Source organism: Terrapene carolina, unplaced genomic scaffold, assembly GCF_002925995.2.
Source record: "Terrapene carolina triunguis isolate 2854851 unplaced genomic scaffold, T_m_triunguis-2.0 Scaffold66, whole genome shotgun sequence".
Classification (NCBI taxonomy): Eukaryota; Metazoa; Chordata; order Testudines; family Emydidae; genus Terrapene; species Terrapene triunguis.
Window position 1 is genome coordinate 24469686 of NW_020664417.1, and position 17384 is coordinate 24487069.

General features: G+C 41.2%; 1 protein-coding gene across 1 annotated transcript in view; it reads left to right on the top strand.

Moving 5' to 3' along the window:
• The window catches only part of RBM46 (RNA binding motif protein 46), a 30680-nt gene that overhangs the window by 4718 nt on the left and 8578 nt on the right, over positions 1 to 17384 (top strand). Inside the window, exons 2-3 of the mRNA XM_024198252.1 lie at positions 4491 to 4958; positions 5982 to 6764. Coding sequence (XP_024054020.1) covers positions 4491 to 4958; positions 5982 to 6764 — 1251 coding nt within the window. The remainder of the gene's footprint in view (positions 1 to 4490; positions 4959 to 5981; positions 6765 to 17384) is intronic.

Genomic DNA, 17384 nt, shown 5'->3' on the forward strand with positions numbered 1-17384 from the left:
CCAATCAGTAACAAAATTAATGTTCAAATCTATGAAAATATTCATCAAAATAGGAATACAACTCAGACAAATGAGTCAATATTTGGTCTTTAGTGGCATTTTGATTACTTTCACTCTCTGTTCTGTTAAAAAGCGTGATAACCCTGGAAACATCTTGGTAACTCCCTTTTCAGTGTGGCATTTCCAAAGACAAAGTTGCTTCATGAATTGCCTGGTTTCCTTTCATATCTAGTATATTTGCTTTCCTCCTTGAAGTATTAGGTTCAGTGCATTCAGTCTGTCAAATATTTCCACTAGGTAAGCTAATATAGTTAAGAAGTCAGCATTACACATGTAATCTGCAAGGTCTGTTTTCCCAAGAAGGAAAATTTTTTTGTCACTCAGTTCAAAGACATGTTGTAACACTTCCCCACGTGACTTCTCTGTGAAACAAGTGGAGTGTGGTCAGAGCCCATCTGTTTGCACAGCATAATAAAATGTGTGTTTGCTGCCTGGAATTAACAAATTTGGTAACTGTTGAGGGCCTCACATACTTCACATTGCAGCTTCTTAAATGTCAAAGCTTGGAGGTGAATCATGTAGTGAGTCCAAATTGTTGCTGGTGCCACTTTACTCATTCTGCAAGCCTGCTCTTCTATCTCGTCATGGCTGCTGCCCCATCAGTGCACAGCCCCCCACACAGTCCATTCAAAACTTTCATCCACTATGAATTTATTGAGGATTTTGTTCTTAACTTGTTCTGTCTGCTGATCCTGGATGTTTTCTGCAAGATCCATCAGCATGTTGACGGACTGTGGTATTTAACATAGGAATGTTTTTCAGTGTTATGGTTTCTTGTCTCCCAATCATAATTCTATGCATGTCTATTGCTGGTAGAAAGGTCTTGTTTATGTTTTTCAGTTTGCAAGGTTACAACATAAGATGCTTCTAAGGCTTTTTGAGGAACAATTGCTTATTTAGACATTACTCTTTTGCCTCCTTAGTTCTCCTTGTTTCCGAAGGAAAAAGTCACAGCTCTTATTTACAAATTCTAGGTGTTTGCTTTCTAAATGTTGCTGTAGTTTCCATGGCCTTGTACTTTCATTTACTAATGCTCGAAAACAAATGATACATTGTGGCTGTGGACTTTCCAAAGTAGTATCCAGACCTGAAAACCCAAACATAATGTAACTATCACCATATTGTGTATTTCCCTCCTTTTTTGTTTAACTTTATTAAAATCGTCTTTAGGTGAATGTTTGTTTACATGTACGCTTAGCACTTGGTAAAAATTGTTCCATTATAAAAATAAAACTCACCTGTCTCTGCCTCAGCCCCCTACCCGCTAATGCAGTGGTGCTGCTTACACTGGGAGCCTTTCTCTGCCCTTTGCTTCAGCAGGGGCCTTCAGCAGAGATTTCTGATGAATATTTCCCCCAGCAGGAAGTCTCTTTGCTGAGGGCCCCCTGCAGGAGAAGAGGGCATGGAGATGCTTCCAGTCACAGTATCAGCAGCAGCAGGACAAGACCCCAGTGATTTCTAAGCTTAGTTTAATAGTCTCTTAATTAGGGGAAAACTCAAAATGGGCATATCTGCTTAAAAAAAAAAATTCTCATACGCTCGTGGCTCTCCCATGAACCCCTCATGATTCTCCAAGGGAGCCATGGGTCACAGTTTTTGAGGCACTGGTGTAGCACATACAAATTTTGCTAACTTCTGAAAAAAAAATACCGACTCTGACCATGCTGGAAATACACCATTCTCCAAAACAGCATCAGCAGTATGTCAAATGACAAAAAATGCAGAGGACAACATAGCCTAACTGCATTTGGCAAAATGATGTGCTGCTTCAGTCTCTGAAGTCTCTGGGGAGCAGGGGGCGCAGAGGCTGCAGGGGCAGGGCCGGCAGGGGGCGCAGAGGCTGCAGGGCGAGTGGGGAGCAAGGGGCACGGGGCGGGGGGGTGCAGAGGCTGCAGGGTGAGGAGGAGCAGGGTAGGCAAGGGCATAGGGGCTGCGGGGCGAGTGGGGAGCAGGGAAGCACTTAGCAACCCCCAACCAAGATCAGAGCGGGAGGGAGGAGGGGGAATGCGGGGTGCTCAGAGGAGGGGGCAGAGTTGGGGCAGGGACTTTGGGGAAGGGGTTGGAATGGGGGCGGAGAAGGGGTGGGGTTGGGGCGGGGAAGGGGTGGAGTTGGGGCAGGGCCGGGGGCGGGACCGGGGCCCCGTGGAGTGTCCTCTTTTTTTAAATGTTTGAATATGGTAACCCTACTACAGGCGTAAGGGGTAAGTTGAGTTTCTCAGGATCATTGTGTGCATTTCCACATCCCCTATTGGAACCTTCTGGTCTGGAAAGAAAGTTCCTGCATGCAGCTTTCTATACAGGCCAGAATCATGCATCTTTCCTAAGCAGCCCGTGTTGATGTTAGTGAAACAACACCAGCGATTTACCAGTGCCTGCAATACCATAGAGAAGTAGCCCTTTCTGTTGATGTACTCCATCACAAGATGGTCTGGAGCCAAAATTGGGATACACGTGCTATCAATTGCCCTGCCGAAGTTAGGTATCCCCATTGCCATAAAGCCATCTGATATTTCCTGCACATTGCCCAGAGTCACAGTTCTTCGTAGCAGGAGGCCGTTAATGGCCTTGCACGCTTGCATCACCACAACCCCTATGGTGGCCTTCCCAAGTCCAAACTGATTCGCGATTGGGTGGTAGCAGTCTGGAATTGCCAGCTTCCACACAGCGATTGCTATTTGCTCTTCCCCCATTAGGGCAGCTCTCATTTTGGTGTCTTTGCGCTGCAGGGCAGGGGCAAGCTCTGCACACACTTCAAAGGAGATGGCTTTGAGCGTACAAAAGTTCTGTAGCCACTGCGTGTCATTGTATACCTGCATCACAATTTGATCCCACCACTCGTTGCTTGTTTCTCAAGCCCAATTGCAATGGTCCACCAAGTGCAGCTGCTCCATGAATGCCAATATCAGTCTTGAATTGTTTCTTTCCATAGCACACAGCAGGGCAGGCAGCATGAATTTCTGTTTATTCATAACACTTCTCACAAGACTGGCCCTAGCACAGCAATGAGGGCAAAGCTTACAGGGGCAGTTGAAAAACAGCATGAAATGCAGTTGGAAGCCCTTGGAATTATGGGATAGAGAAAACTGCATCATGGGGGGCAGTGATCTTGCATCATGATGCACTGTAATCCACTACTAATCCAGAACTCCTAGCAGGAGAAAGTGATTTGCACAGTGGGATAACTACCCATGGTGCACTGCTCTCTGTCAGTGCCAGAGTACCAACTGCGGACGCACTCCACCGACACAAGGAGTGTTGTGTGAACGTGCACAAGTGATTTAATTATGATTAAGGCTCCATGTTTGTCACGGAGGTTGCGGAAGTCAGTTCCTGCAACCACTGTAACTTCTGCACCGTAACTTCTGGAGCAGCTGATGTGGCTGTTCCCCAGGTGGCCCTGGGGTCAGCCACACCGGCCACTGCTGGAGCGGCTCTGAAGCCAGCCACTTGGATGGCCCCGCAGCCAGCTGTTGCTCTAGCGGCCCCAGGCAGCTGGCCCCAGGGACTGCCTGAGCAGTGACCGATGTGGCCGGCCCCGAGGACCGCCTGAGCAGCAGTCCTGGGGGCAGTGGGAGCAGCCACAGCTGAGCAACTCCCGGCAGTGATCCCAGGGCGGCCGGGTCAGCTACTGGCCCCACGGGGCTCCCCCGCAGCCATGGCAGAAGTGGCAGCAGGTGCCCCCCCGGCGCTCTTCCCCTTGGTAGCTGGTGCCACAGGCTCCTCCCCACCCTACAAGGTCCCCCCTCACAATCCCCCCCTCCCCAAGAGTCAATCGGGTATTTATAGTATAAGTCATTGACAGGTCACATTCATTCATAAAAGTGCTCTAGATAATGTTAATATCAATTTGATGTTATTTATAAAGCCAGGTAAGAGAAGCTGAAGTTGTCATTTCATGAAGTATGACACTCTTGCAATTCATAAACACAGCACCAGGAAAAGAGCTAGCTTTTGGATGAATACGTTCTGTATGTTTAAGCAGTATGTATCTGGAAACCTTTGCCATAACTATATCTCAGTTGTAGTCTGGGAAGGATTTGGATTAATTTTATGCAGAGATATGTGTAGTTTGGAAATTTGACACATCTCCCTTACAGTAGAATGTAACTGACTTTTTTTGGACAAAGCATTAGGGATTTACCTTTGAAAATTATTTGTGTAAAATGTATTTCCTCTAATTGCTTTATTGAACTTAGTAAAAGTTCTTAAAAAACAAACAAACCGAAAATGTTGAATGGGGTTGTCTTGTTTTCAGAGCTGTAGGGAATCAAGAAAAGATGACATAAATCAATACGATAATAACCTTTGTAACATACTGTACAGTATTATTAATACATCAGAAATGTGCTTACAAATTCTGAAAAAATATTGTTTGAGAAAGTTGTGGTTATGGCATTCATACTTACTGGTTGCTGGACAATTTTTTTAAGGTTGGGAAGGTCCTCCCCCACCTCGTGGCTGTGAAGTTTTTGTGGGAAAGATTCCTCGTGATATGTATGAAGATGAATTAGTTCCTGTTTTTGAGAGAGCTGGGAAGATTTATGAATTCAGATTGATGATGGAATTTAGTGGCGAGAATCGAGGATATGCCTTTGTGATGTACACAACTAAAGAAGAAGCCCAGCTGGCCATCAGGATCCTTAATAATTATGAAATTCGTCCAGGAAAATTTATTGGTGTCTGTGTAAGCTTAGACAACTGCAGATTATTTATTGGAGCTATTCCAAAAGAGAAAAAGAAAGAAGAAATCTTGGATGAAATGAAGAAAGTTACAGAAGGAGTGGTTGATGTTATTGTTTATCCAAGTGCTACTGATAAAACTAAAAACCGTGGCTTTGCCTTTGTAGAATATGAGTCTCACAGAGCTGCTGCTATGGCTAGAAGAAAACTAATTCCAGGTAAGCCTTTAATTTTAATATTAAATGTGCAATTTATAAATCAAAGCATTTAAAATAGATCTGTGCTTACACCACCTTTATCTTACTCAGTTGATTTCAGTGGGACTTGACACACGCTTAGTTCTATCCTGGACAGGGATTTTTTTAAATTGAGGGATGAAGATACTGGAATTGGGAAAGGGGGAGAGAGAGAGCAAAAGGTTCAGTAGCAAGGGAGAGAGTTGGAAGGAAAAGGAGTGAAGAGATCAGGGGAAGCAGAGTTGGAGAAACGAAAGAAAGGCAAAGAAAATGTGTGAAATCCTGGTCCTATTGAAATGATTGACAGAACTCCTATTGACTTCACCCAAAGTCTTATGTTGGTCACAGACAAGAAGCATTGACTTTAAAGAAGCTTATCTAAGCCTTGAAAAGTAACAGGAGAAATAATAAGGCCAACTCAACAAATGTAAGGGGAAAAATGGCATGGCACTCAAATTTGAACTTTTTAGAAACATAACATGCTTTATGATCTTCAGTGAATTTGTTTTAATGCATATTGGGGCAATAAATTAACAGGGCTCATTCTAACATGGACACACATTATTTTGTATTTTGTTTCCCTGTCGTCCCCTCCCCCCAAGTATGACTATTTTAAAAATACATTGCATCATCAACTGGCAAAATTTTTGACTACTTGAAACCACATAGATTTCACAAAAGCAATGATCTTTAGCAAAACTGGCACTGGTTGTGGTTTAAGCAAAAGCAGACTGAGTACTTTTTAAACAGATGAACATTGCTGAAGAATTTTTTGCAAAGTTTTATTTTTCTTATTGACCTCTATACTTTCAAGCAATGTTTGTTTAGCGAAGTGAATGCAAATAAAACATTTCATCGTGGCTTGTTTCAAATTTAGTATTATAAATAACATAGGCTTATTCCAGTGTTTTGGTTCCTGGAATGGTTAATGAATATTATTTATCACTTAGCTTTCTTTTTTCAGTATTATGCATTTTACTTAAATTTAATACTACTTTGTCCTAGGAACGTTCCAGCTATGGGGACATACTATTCAAGTAGACTGGGCAGACCCAGAGAAAGAAGTTGATGAAGAAACAATGCAGAGGGTTAAAGTGTTGTATGTAAGAAACTTAATGATCTCTACTACAGAGGATGCAATTAAGGCTGAATTTAACAAATTTAAGCCAGGAGCAGTTGAACGTGTAAAGAAACTGAGAGACTATGCTTTTGTTCATTTTTTCAACCGAGAGGATGCAGTTGCAGCTATGTCAATTATGAATGGAAAATGCATTGATGGTGCTAGTATTGAGGTAACACTGGCAAAACCTGTAAACAAAGAAAGCACTTGGAGACAGCATCTTAATGGTCAAATTAGTCCCAATTCTGAAAATATTCTAGTTTTTGCTAACAAGGAAGATGGTCATCAAAAATCATTAGGAAAACCAGCAAATCTTTCAATTCGTCTTAATGGTCAGCACAGTCCAAGCCCCCCTGAAATTGAAAGGTGTACTTACCCATTTTTTCCAGGGACAAAGCTTACTCCAATTAGCATGTATTCTTTAAAATCCAATCATTTCAGTTCTGCAGTAATGCATTTGGATTATTACTGCAACAAAAATAACTGGGCACCACCAGAATATTATTTATATTCAACAACAAGTCAGGATGGAAAAGTTCTCTTGGTATATAAAATAGTTATTCCTACTATTGCAAATGGATCCCAGAGTTATTTTATGCCAGACAAACTCTGCACAACATTAGAAGATGCAAAGGAATTGGCAGCCCAGTTTACACTGCTACATTTAGGTAAGTTTAATAATTATTTTTAATTAGTTCTTAAGAATTGAAACCAGAGAAGGTTACTTTAAATTTGTTCTGTGTGTAAATAGCCTACGTCAGGGGTCGGCAACATTTGGCACGCGGCTCGCCAGGGTAAGCACCCTGGCGGGCTGGGCTAGTTTATTTACTTGCTGACGCGGCAGGTTCGGCCGATTGCGGCCCCCACTGGCCGCGGTTCGCCGTCCCGGGCCAATGGGGGCGGCGGGAAGCTGCGGCCAGCACATCCCTCGCCTGCGCCGCTTCCTGCCACCCCCATTGGCCCGGGACGGCGAACCGCAGCCAGTGGGGGCTGCGATCGGCCGAACCTGCATCAGCAGGTAAATAAACTGGCCCGGCCCACCAGGGTGCTTACCCTGGCGAGCCGCGTGCCAAACGTTGCTGACCCTTGGCCTACGTACTTGCTGCCTGTGGGCCAAGTGCATCTTCTTTCCTGTATTCTCAGTTCACCAGTCTATAACTTTAGGGTGGTATCACTGTTGCTCGTGATAAACCAGAAGCACAGCAGTAAGGAAATCTTCAACTTCACACTTCCAGGGCCATTTTTCTGCTTTAGTTCCTTCACATGAATGCAGGTTATAACAATGCATCTCTTATTTTTGATCTTTTCCCTATATCGGTTTTATACTTTTCCCCATTTCGTCTTCTCTTTTGAATTGAGTACAAAGTGTGCTCCAATAGGAGTTTCATCATCAGATGGTATACATTTTGCCCACAGGAATGATTTAGACCAGGGGTTGGCAGCCTTTCAGAAGTGGTGTGCCGAGTCTTCATTTAGTCACTCTAATTTAAGGTTTCGCGTGCCAGTAATACATTTACGTTTTTAGAAGGTCTCTTTCTATAAGTCTGTAATATATAACTAAACTATTGTTGTATGTAAAGTAAATAAGGTTTTTAAAATGTTTAAGAAGCTTCATTTAAAATTAAATTAAAATGCAGAGCCCCCCAGACGAGTGGCCAGGACCTGGGCAGTGTGAGTGCCACTGAAAATCAGCTTGCGTGCCACGGGTTGCTTACCCCTGATTTAGACCATAAGCTACAGGAGACTTACCAGGAAGAAGAAATAGTTACATGTCAGGAAGAGCTATAGCTGCCTTCAGGAGGGATTGACTTACCTGTCTTTTAGAACCGAGGACTGTGGCAATAGAAAGGTGGCTTTACAACCACCTACCTCGTCCTGGGTCCTGTGCCACAGGCAACTTGGCTAGACCAAAAGGATAGAGCTCTATCTGAAGCTGAGAGTCAGTGGATTTGATTTAAATCACTAGTCAGGAAGACTCAATTTAATCATGGATTTCTACATAAAAGTGCATTCTTGTTGGTTGTTATAACCTTAATACATATTCTTCACAACTCAGAGATAGATGTAGGTTTCATTTTTAGAAGGTACACACTATACATTTTTAAAGTGATTTATTCTGAAAACTTTTCAGATTAGTTTTACAGCTATATTAGAAAATGAATGAATGTTTGGTTATTTCATTTACCAAAGGTAATTGAAGCAGATATTTATGAAGTCATTGGGAGGTGAACTATCTCCAATTCAACAGGTTAATCATTAATATTTGGAGGATTTTCTTGCTGTGCTGTATTAGGAGGAGAACATCACCAGACAGACATTTAAATTGTTTTATTTAACTAAAACAACAATATTATGTATTCTGGATTTTTTTCTTCAACAGCAGACATATAATATTTTTAACAAAACATACCATAGAGTAACAACGATATTTTTGCTCAAACATGAGCATTCAAGAATAGTCCAGAAGGAAGACAGGCAGTCCTTAAGAAAGAAGTATGAAATAAAAAAGTTTACCAACCTGAAGATCCTGCATGTTCCTTTCATCATCTTCAACACAGCTTCCTCCTGAGAAGGAACACTTCTCATGATGTTGTTTCATTCGGGCAACGAGGCCTTGCGTTTCTTTGTTGCACTGTTTGCATTTTGCACACATGCCTGTCTTACCCACAGGTAGAGGAACTTCATTAAAATATTCCCCAACTGGGTCTCTTTTATGGCCTGCTGCCATTATAGGTTTTCCCTTCTAATGAGAGAATGGTATGGTAGCTCTCAAATCAATGAAGGCTATACTCAGAAAGACCTCAAGACTTCTGGAATGTGCTGCTCAAACAGTTTCGCTTTTGTTTCTACTGCCTGACCCTCCCTTCTCACATTTATCTCAAGACTTCTTCTCCTTGTCCAGGTCTGTTCCGCCCCCAACGATCTTCTATTCACTGAACTTTTTGAAACTTTGCACTTTTAGAGAGAGGTAAGGGATTGACTCTGTGTACACAAATTTGCAGAAGGACAATAGGGTTTAGGTCTGTTATTTCTCACCTCTATATATTATTTATTTATTTTAAAACATTTTTGCTGTTAACAAGCATGTTATCTCTGGAGACACAAATCCACAGATTGAGAACTGCAAAACTAAGCATCTTTCATGGTATGACTGAGCACTGAGTCCAATTGGGTAAATAGATTATTTAGGTTAATCTTTCTATACAGAAGATTTTTGTGACACTTTAAAAAAAAATCATTGATTTTTATCCACCCTGCTGAGAATTGATTTAAATATCTAGGTTTATTGGAATGATAAACTGTTTGTTTGGGTATACAGGAAAGCAAAATTGGTTAATAATCCATATTCAGTTGAACAGTTAGATCTGGAAAGCAGTTGCCTGATTCCTCTATACATACATTGTCAAAGCTCTAGAAGAATGACTTGGAAGTCTCAGCTGATGAAAGAGTGCTGCAATTTAATGACTTCATGATTATTTAAAAAAATTCTTCTCAAATGAAAAAAAATGAGATGTATATAGTTATACTTAATTACATTCCTACCCTAGGATCGTCATATTTCTGTGTATATTCCACTTTAGTATTGAACTATGTATGAGTGCAGGAGAAATATGGTAAATTCCATCAAAATTTCTCTATCTTCTCCTACTTCTGATATGTCAGTCCTATCCAATCAGTTGATTGGAGTTCTAATACTGCATTTGTGTGTGTGTGTGTGCGTGTGTGTTAGATACCCATACACACTCTTATATAAATAGGCATCTAACGTATTTCCTATGTATTCTGCAGTGCAATTTTCCTCTTCTGTGGTGGTGGATGTGTTGTAGCTTTCAGAAGCCCCAAGCAAGATCACAGCCCATCCCCTGATAGAATGAGTAAAGTGGAATATTTCTATAAGTATAATAATTTATACAGAGTGTGTGTTAAAGGGCTAGTAATCTAGAATTATTCTCTGATGGGCATAGAAATTCTCTGCTTTGTCATTCCTTTAGTAGATAGGGCCTAATTCAGATTTGAAATGACAATTCTCCTTCTCTCCCTGTACAACACTGTAGAACTTGTGGACATGAGAAATAGAAGAGAAATTAGATAACCAAAAATATCTTTTTATTCCAGGAAGCTACTGAGAATGTTTGTTTGGGTTGTTGTTGTTGTTGTTTTAATTCCGGAACATAGCTGGTTGTCACTTGGAGGCTAACGATTTTGCCTTTTATTGCTGGACACACACCTCGTGTGTGAAGTTCAGTTGTCTCTTCTTCAGAGAAACAGCACAAAACAATTTCAGATTTCTTCTTTTCTTTGATTTCAGCCTTCCTGTCCAAAAAGTCTTATGCAAGGAAATGTCCAATATGTACAACCTGTTCCTTCCCACCAGTTTAGTACTGATTTGTTTTATTTACATGTTGGTCATCTCTGGGGAAATACTTTTGTCAGAGTATCCTTGGCTCATAATGTACAAAATAGAAAGGCTGCAAGTTGGTTATTTGTGCTTGTTTTTTTTAAATGTTGTAGAATTGGTCAACTTTGCATCTGCTAACAGCCTTTGAGAGATGCATCCCGGGCATAAGCACCAACTTCCCCTTTTTCCTGTGGGTGCTTGACCTCCCCTCTGCCCCCCGCCCCCACTCCACCCCTTCCATGAGGCCCCACCCCCCATTCCAACCCTTTCTCCAAAGTCTCCACCCCCTCCCTGTCCCTATTCCAACTCCTTCCCCAAATCCCTGCCCCGGCCCCGCCTCTTCCCCACCTCCTCCCCTGAGCATGCCACATTCCTGCTCCTCCCCCTCCCTCCCAGAGCGTGCTAACGCTGCCAAACAGCTGTTTGGCAGCGGCTGGGCGGGAAGCGCTGGGAGGTAGGCAGAGGAGCGGGGATGCGGTGCACTCGGGGGGAGGAGGAGGAAGTATAGATGGAGCGGGGGGCATGGGGAGCTTGGCTGCCAGTGAGTGCAGAGTACCCACTATTTTTTTCCCGTGGGTGCACCAGCCCCGGAGCACCCACAGAGTCGGCACCTATTATCCCGGGAGTTCAGTATCTCTTCCCACTGTCCTCAGAACTCTGCAAATCAGGGGCATTCCCACTCCAAATCCAGTTTGGGACTAATCAAAAGTTTTTAAAAAAACACTAACTGGAAATACAGCCTCTGTGTCCACACTGCCCCACAATTTGGACCATGGAAGTGTAAATAGCACTGTGTACCCAAGTGCTGTGCTGTAACTCCCCTGTGTGGACTCTGAGGGTGCGAACTAAAAGATTTGTAGTAGGGCTGTCAATTAATTGCAGTTAACTCATGTGATTAACTCAAAAAAATTAATCGTGATTAATCACACTGTTAAACAATAGAATACCAATTGAAATTTATTAAATATTTTGGATGGTTTTTCTACATTTTCATATATATTGTGTTCTGTGTTGTAATTGAAATAATTATATATTATTTTTATTACAAATATTTGCACTGTAAAAATGAAAAAAAATTAGTATTTTTCAGTTCACCTCATACAAGTACTGTAGTGCAATCTGTCGTGAAAGTGCAACTTACAATGTAGATTGTTTTTGAGTGCAGTTATGTAAAAAAAAAAAAATCAATGTAAACCGTCAGAGCCTACAAGTCCACTCAATCCAACTTCTTGTTCAGCCAATCGCCAAGACAAACAAGTTTGTTTACATTTATGGGAGATAATGCTGCCCTCTTCTTATTTACAATATCACCAGAAAGTGAGAACAGGATTTGCATGGCACTTTTGTGGCTGGCATTGCAAGGTATCTACATGGCAGATATGCTAAACATTCATATGCCCCTTTGTGCTTCGGCCACTATTCCAGAGGACATGCTTCCATGCTGATGACACTCGTTAAAAAAATGTTAATTAAATTTGTGACTGAACTCCTTGCGGGGAGAATTGTTTGTCCCTTGCTCTGTTTTACCTGCATTCTGCCATATATTTCATGTTATAGCCGACTTGGATGGTGACCCGGCACATGTTGTTCATTTTAAGAACACTTTCACTGCAGATTTCACAAAACGCAAAGAAGGTACCAATGTGAGATTTCTAAAGATAGCTACAGCACTCGACCCAAGGTTTAAGAATCTGAAGTGCCTTCCAAAATCTGAGAGGGACGAGGTGTGGCACATGCTTCCAGAAGTCTTAAAAGAGTAACACTCCGATGCGGAAACTACAGAACCCAAACCACCAAAAAAAGAAAATCAACCTTCTGCTGATGGCATTTGACTCACATAATGAAAATGAACATGCGTCCGTCCGCACTATTTTGGATTATCGAGCAGAACCCATCATTATGGACGCATGTCCCCTGGAATGGTGGTTGAAGCATGAGGGGACATAGGAATCTTTAGTGCAGGGGTCTCAAACTGGCCAGTGCCAGTCCTCAAATCCCCCCAGCAGGCCAATAATGTCACTGAAGATGGTGTTCAGAAAAGAAAACATTTATATTGTATTTTTTATTTTGAATTTCATAGAAATAATAAAACTGTCATACAACTTTATACAATTCTTTGCCTGCCAGAGATTTTTTTAGTGTTTGCCAGACACCTGGCAACACTTCACTTCTGTCAGTTTGTTGATGTTTGGCCTCAGTGACTGAGTAGTTGAAACCTTGAGGATTGCAGCAAGGGGTGCATCAGATAGTTGTTTGGTATTTTGACTTGTTTATATTCATTGTGGAAAAAAGTGATGCTGCCTCCATGGCTGACTCTGCCCAGCGACTAGTGATGGTATTTCTGTCCCTCTTCCCCAGCCAATGGGACCTGCGGGAGGCTGTGCCTGCAGCGGTCAGAGCCAGCAGCGTGGCTGTATGTGTCTTTCCTCCGCTGGCCGCAGTGGGGAGGTTCTCAAGCCGCAGAGGGCCTGCGGGCCGGGAGTTTGAGACCCCTGCTTTAGTGCATCTAGCATATAAATATTTTACAGCGCCGGCTACAACAGTGCCATGTGAACACCTGTTCTCACTTTCAGGTGACAATGTGAACAAGAAACGGGCAGCATTATCTCCTGCAAATGTAAACAAACTTGTTTGTCTGAGCGATTGGCTGAACAAGAAGTACGACTGAGTGGGCTTACAGGCTCTAAAATTTGACATTGTTGAATGTAGGGTTTTTTGTATCTTATTCTACATTTATAAGTTCAACTCTCATGATAAAGAGATTGCACTACAGTACTTGTATTAGGTGAATTGAAAAATACTATTTCTTTGTTTTTTATAGTGCGAATACTTGTAATTAAAAATAAATATAAAGTGAGCACTGTACATTTTATATTCTGTGTTGTAATTGAAATCAATATATTTGAAAATATAGAAAACATCCAAAAGTATTTCAATAAATGGTATTCTATTATTGTTTAACAGTGTGATTAATTGTGATTAATTTTTTAATTGCTTGACAGCCCTAGTTCCTAGTTTGCATGAATGTAATTCTGTTCAAACAGTTACATTAATGCAAACCAGGAACCTTTTAGTTGGCACCCAGAAAATTCACACAGGGGAGTTACGGTGCAGCTATTTTGTGCACACTGCTGTTCCCACTCCCACAGTTCGAACTGTGAGGCAGTGTAGACAAGCCCATTGTCACTTTAAAAAAATGAACTAGAGATAGTTTCAGTTAATATTTACAAATGAGTCCCCCGACCAGTTTTTTTGGTTTTTACAGTCATATTTTCCTAATTTTTAAAATGGCTTTTGTATCCCATGTTACTGTGTGGAAAGACCTGCATAAACAACTGGGACAAAATGCCTGATTCTATGGTGAAACTGACTAAGGTCAAATGCAAAATGTAAACTGTGTGTATGTGGGGGGATGGAGGGGGGGGGAGTAGAGAGAAGTAATTTCTTCTCTAATCATTTTCAGTGTAGTAACTGTAGGTGCTCCTTGTAACAATAGTAGGGAAAACATTATCAGGTACAGTAGGATTTTTGAAGTCCTCTTTAGAGTTCTTTGCAATATAGTACAGTGCATAGGATAGCTACATATCACAAACAGTATGCATTTTTATTTGTTAATTTGATTCCTGTAGCCAAGACTCTGGCTACAAACAATCTACTTAGTGGTCATTGAGAGATGTTCATAAAGTTTTCTTGTTTGTATTTTTTTTATGGATCAAAGGTATCTTCTTTGACAGTCTCTGTGTATACCCGCTTATGGGGAGTTACCCACTGGAAGAGAGCATACAGAACTCTTTCAAAGTGTGTGTTCACATTTGACTCTGGAAAGAAAGATGTCTCGTGCATTCTATTAAAGCTTTTTGGGGTTAGTACTGGGCATAGATGTGGTGCTGAAACTGAGCATCTAGGGATCTGAGGAAATGGAGAAATCCTTCCAACCTTACCTACACTATACTAAAATAGAACACTAAACGATTTTTAACAATGTATAAAAAGATGTCTGAAGCGAAACCTAAGAGAATGAGTAGCTGACAGATACGACAGAGGGTCCCTCTGTGGCAGTGGAGAAGGAAGTGATGGTTGGGGTGCACACTCCTATACAGACTAGGCATCTGACATATGATGCTCAAGGATGCTCATGAGCCCACCAATAGATATGTGGCTTTTGCTGCTGGGTAACTCACTATAAATGAGAATGCAGAGAAGTGACTTGAACAACAGTTACTGATAAGTAACCTCTCTTTATCTACTGCTAAATTTAGTGGGCTTTTTTAACTATATAAGCAGTTTAAAAATATGTGGGTGAGAGAGGACTGTTTTGGAAGAATTGAAAACTGAACTGCCTAGGCAATGGGTGTGGCCAGCGAGAACAGGAGACCAAAGTCTTTTACCTCTGGCTCTGCTGCCTGCTATGTTAAGGAATAGAGAGAGCGAGAATATCCAAACACTAGGCAACACTGGGTGTCACATATCCTAAGCCAGTGCTCTAAACATTGGACAGTCCTTCCACTTCCCACTTAAAATTGCACAGTATCCCTGTGATAATTGCTTATATGAGGAAAGTAATATTTTAGCAGTCTTTTAATGCAGTTTAGTACCTCCAAACAAAGAGAGTCTGCACCATGTGACCAGCTACTTCATCGTAGAGTACCAAGTGTTTCACAGACTATAGTTTGAAACCCTATATTATTAGATCTGTCAGTATGCAGAAATATAGTGCCTGAAAATAACACAGTATCATTTTAGAATAAGTATTGCATATCAGGCTTGGACTGAACTTGAAATATATTTGATTAGATTTTTGGCTGTTGACTAAATATACTTCTCATCTTGTTGACAAGTGTCTGTGGGGATCACCTGTACTTCATAGGGGAGCTTCTTAAATTGGTCTCTATTTCTAGACAGCTAAAAGATGTGTTGTATCTCACCCTAGATATACTCATGTTTTTGTTTTTTCTCCCTGTTAAGTTTTGGCTCTGTATTAGTAGTGATTGCCAGTCAGAGTTCATCAGTTCACTGAGGATTCATAAACATGAATTGTGTATGTTCTGTATTAAAGCTACCAATCCCAATCATCCCAAAAAAATTCATTGGTGCTTTTAGCTGTCAATCATTGGGATACAGAAACAAAATTAACAGATGTTCCCTTTTTTCTATTATTCCTGATTGTTTTGAAATCACAACGCATTTCTTCAGTAAGTAAATGACTGCAGAAAAGTTGTAAAAATTTATCTTGCTCTTGACATTGCTTATATAGTTTTAATATCACATTTAATAGACATTATTGTAGTGTCATGATTATAAATAGAAGCATTTTGAGAGCAGCTGAATGTGACAGTCAACTTGTCACGTGAACTTAAAGGGTCAGAGCCTCCAGTACGGTAAGGCCCTTATGCACTGCACTGTTGGCATCATCTGCCATAAAACTGGGGAACAATACTTCAGTGTAAGGGTGATCCTGTGCTTGTATTGAGTTGACAATGTACTCTTCTGCCTCACACTTTCCCTGCTGCTGGCATAACAAAGAAGAAGCATGGCTGGGATGCTCCTATGCTACTCCAAACCTGTTTAGTTTTCATACTGCTTTTGCTGGTACAGCACAAGGGAACTGGTCTGCCAAGAGAATCACCAGTTTAGGAAACTGCAAAAATGAGCTTTAACCACTTGCACACATACCCCTGACTTAATGTGTACACTTTTGGACACACAAGAAGATCTTGTCCAATATCTCTAATTTCTATTACTCTCAATGTAGAAATCTCAATTTCTCCCATAAGCAGCATTATTATTATTTAGATCTTTTGGAGTCCACCTGGGAAGACTTTTGCACAAAAACCCAAAAATGCAATTCAGAAGTAAAAAAAAAAAAAAAAATCTAATGGTGTATACAGTTTTTTTTAAAAAAATACTGAAAAAAATAATCAAAAGTTGTTGAATTCTTTATAAAGTTAAAGCCTGGAATAAAACAGCCAATTAAATTGTACAGGTTTAATTTTTTTTTTAAGTAACATGACAATCATTCTAATAGAAATGGTGATTCCTGTTCCCCAAAACAGTTGATTCAAATTTTTCTTACTTTTTGACCATGAAGTGAGTTTGGTAATATGTTGAATCTTAATGTTACAAGAAAGGAGCAAAGGAAAATACATCTAAAATTGATATTTTAATATTTAATGGCCTGCTCCAGCAGGCATTATGTATGTGCATCATCATCTTTTTCTTCAAGTATAGGTGCTCCATGTCAGAATCTGCGCATGTCTGTGCACTCGTGATCAGAGATTTTTGTCAGCAGGGTCCTTGCCTGAGTGCTAGATGCCCTTGTGATCCAGTATATGAGTATACAGGGAGGAGCCGACCCACTGCCACTCCAGTTTCTTCTCAGATGCCTGCAGCTTGTCATGGAGTAGTGCAGTATCCATTAATTAGCCTCAGCTCGCTACAACACTTGCTTAAATTTTTTTTTTTTTTTTAAAGCAGAGTTTGTGCTTTTTCAAAGGTGAAGGGGTTTCTCCTTCCCTTCTTCTGTTTTTTGCCCAATTTGAGCCATTGTTTCTCAGGCCTTAATCTACGGTCGTGAGTGTGGGTTATTCCCAAGACCCTGGGCTTCAAACCCTGCTAGACTTTCCATAGGTCTTTCCCCCATAGCAATGGATATTCAAACTGCCTCTGCTGCTTTGAGGACTCTCTTGTCCCCTCCCAAATGTAAGATCTGATCAGGCTTTAAGAGTAGATCTAAGAAATGGAGGGAGGACAGGCTCAAACTCTTCTTAAGGGAGCACTTGCTGAGACCTGTGGGATGCAAGGCATCCTGCTGTACATTGGATCCACAGAGAGCTCCAGTTACCGTCTATACCAGGGGTCAGCAACCTTTCAGAAGTGGTGTGCCAAGTCT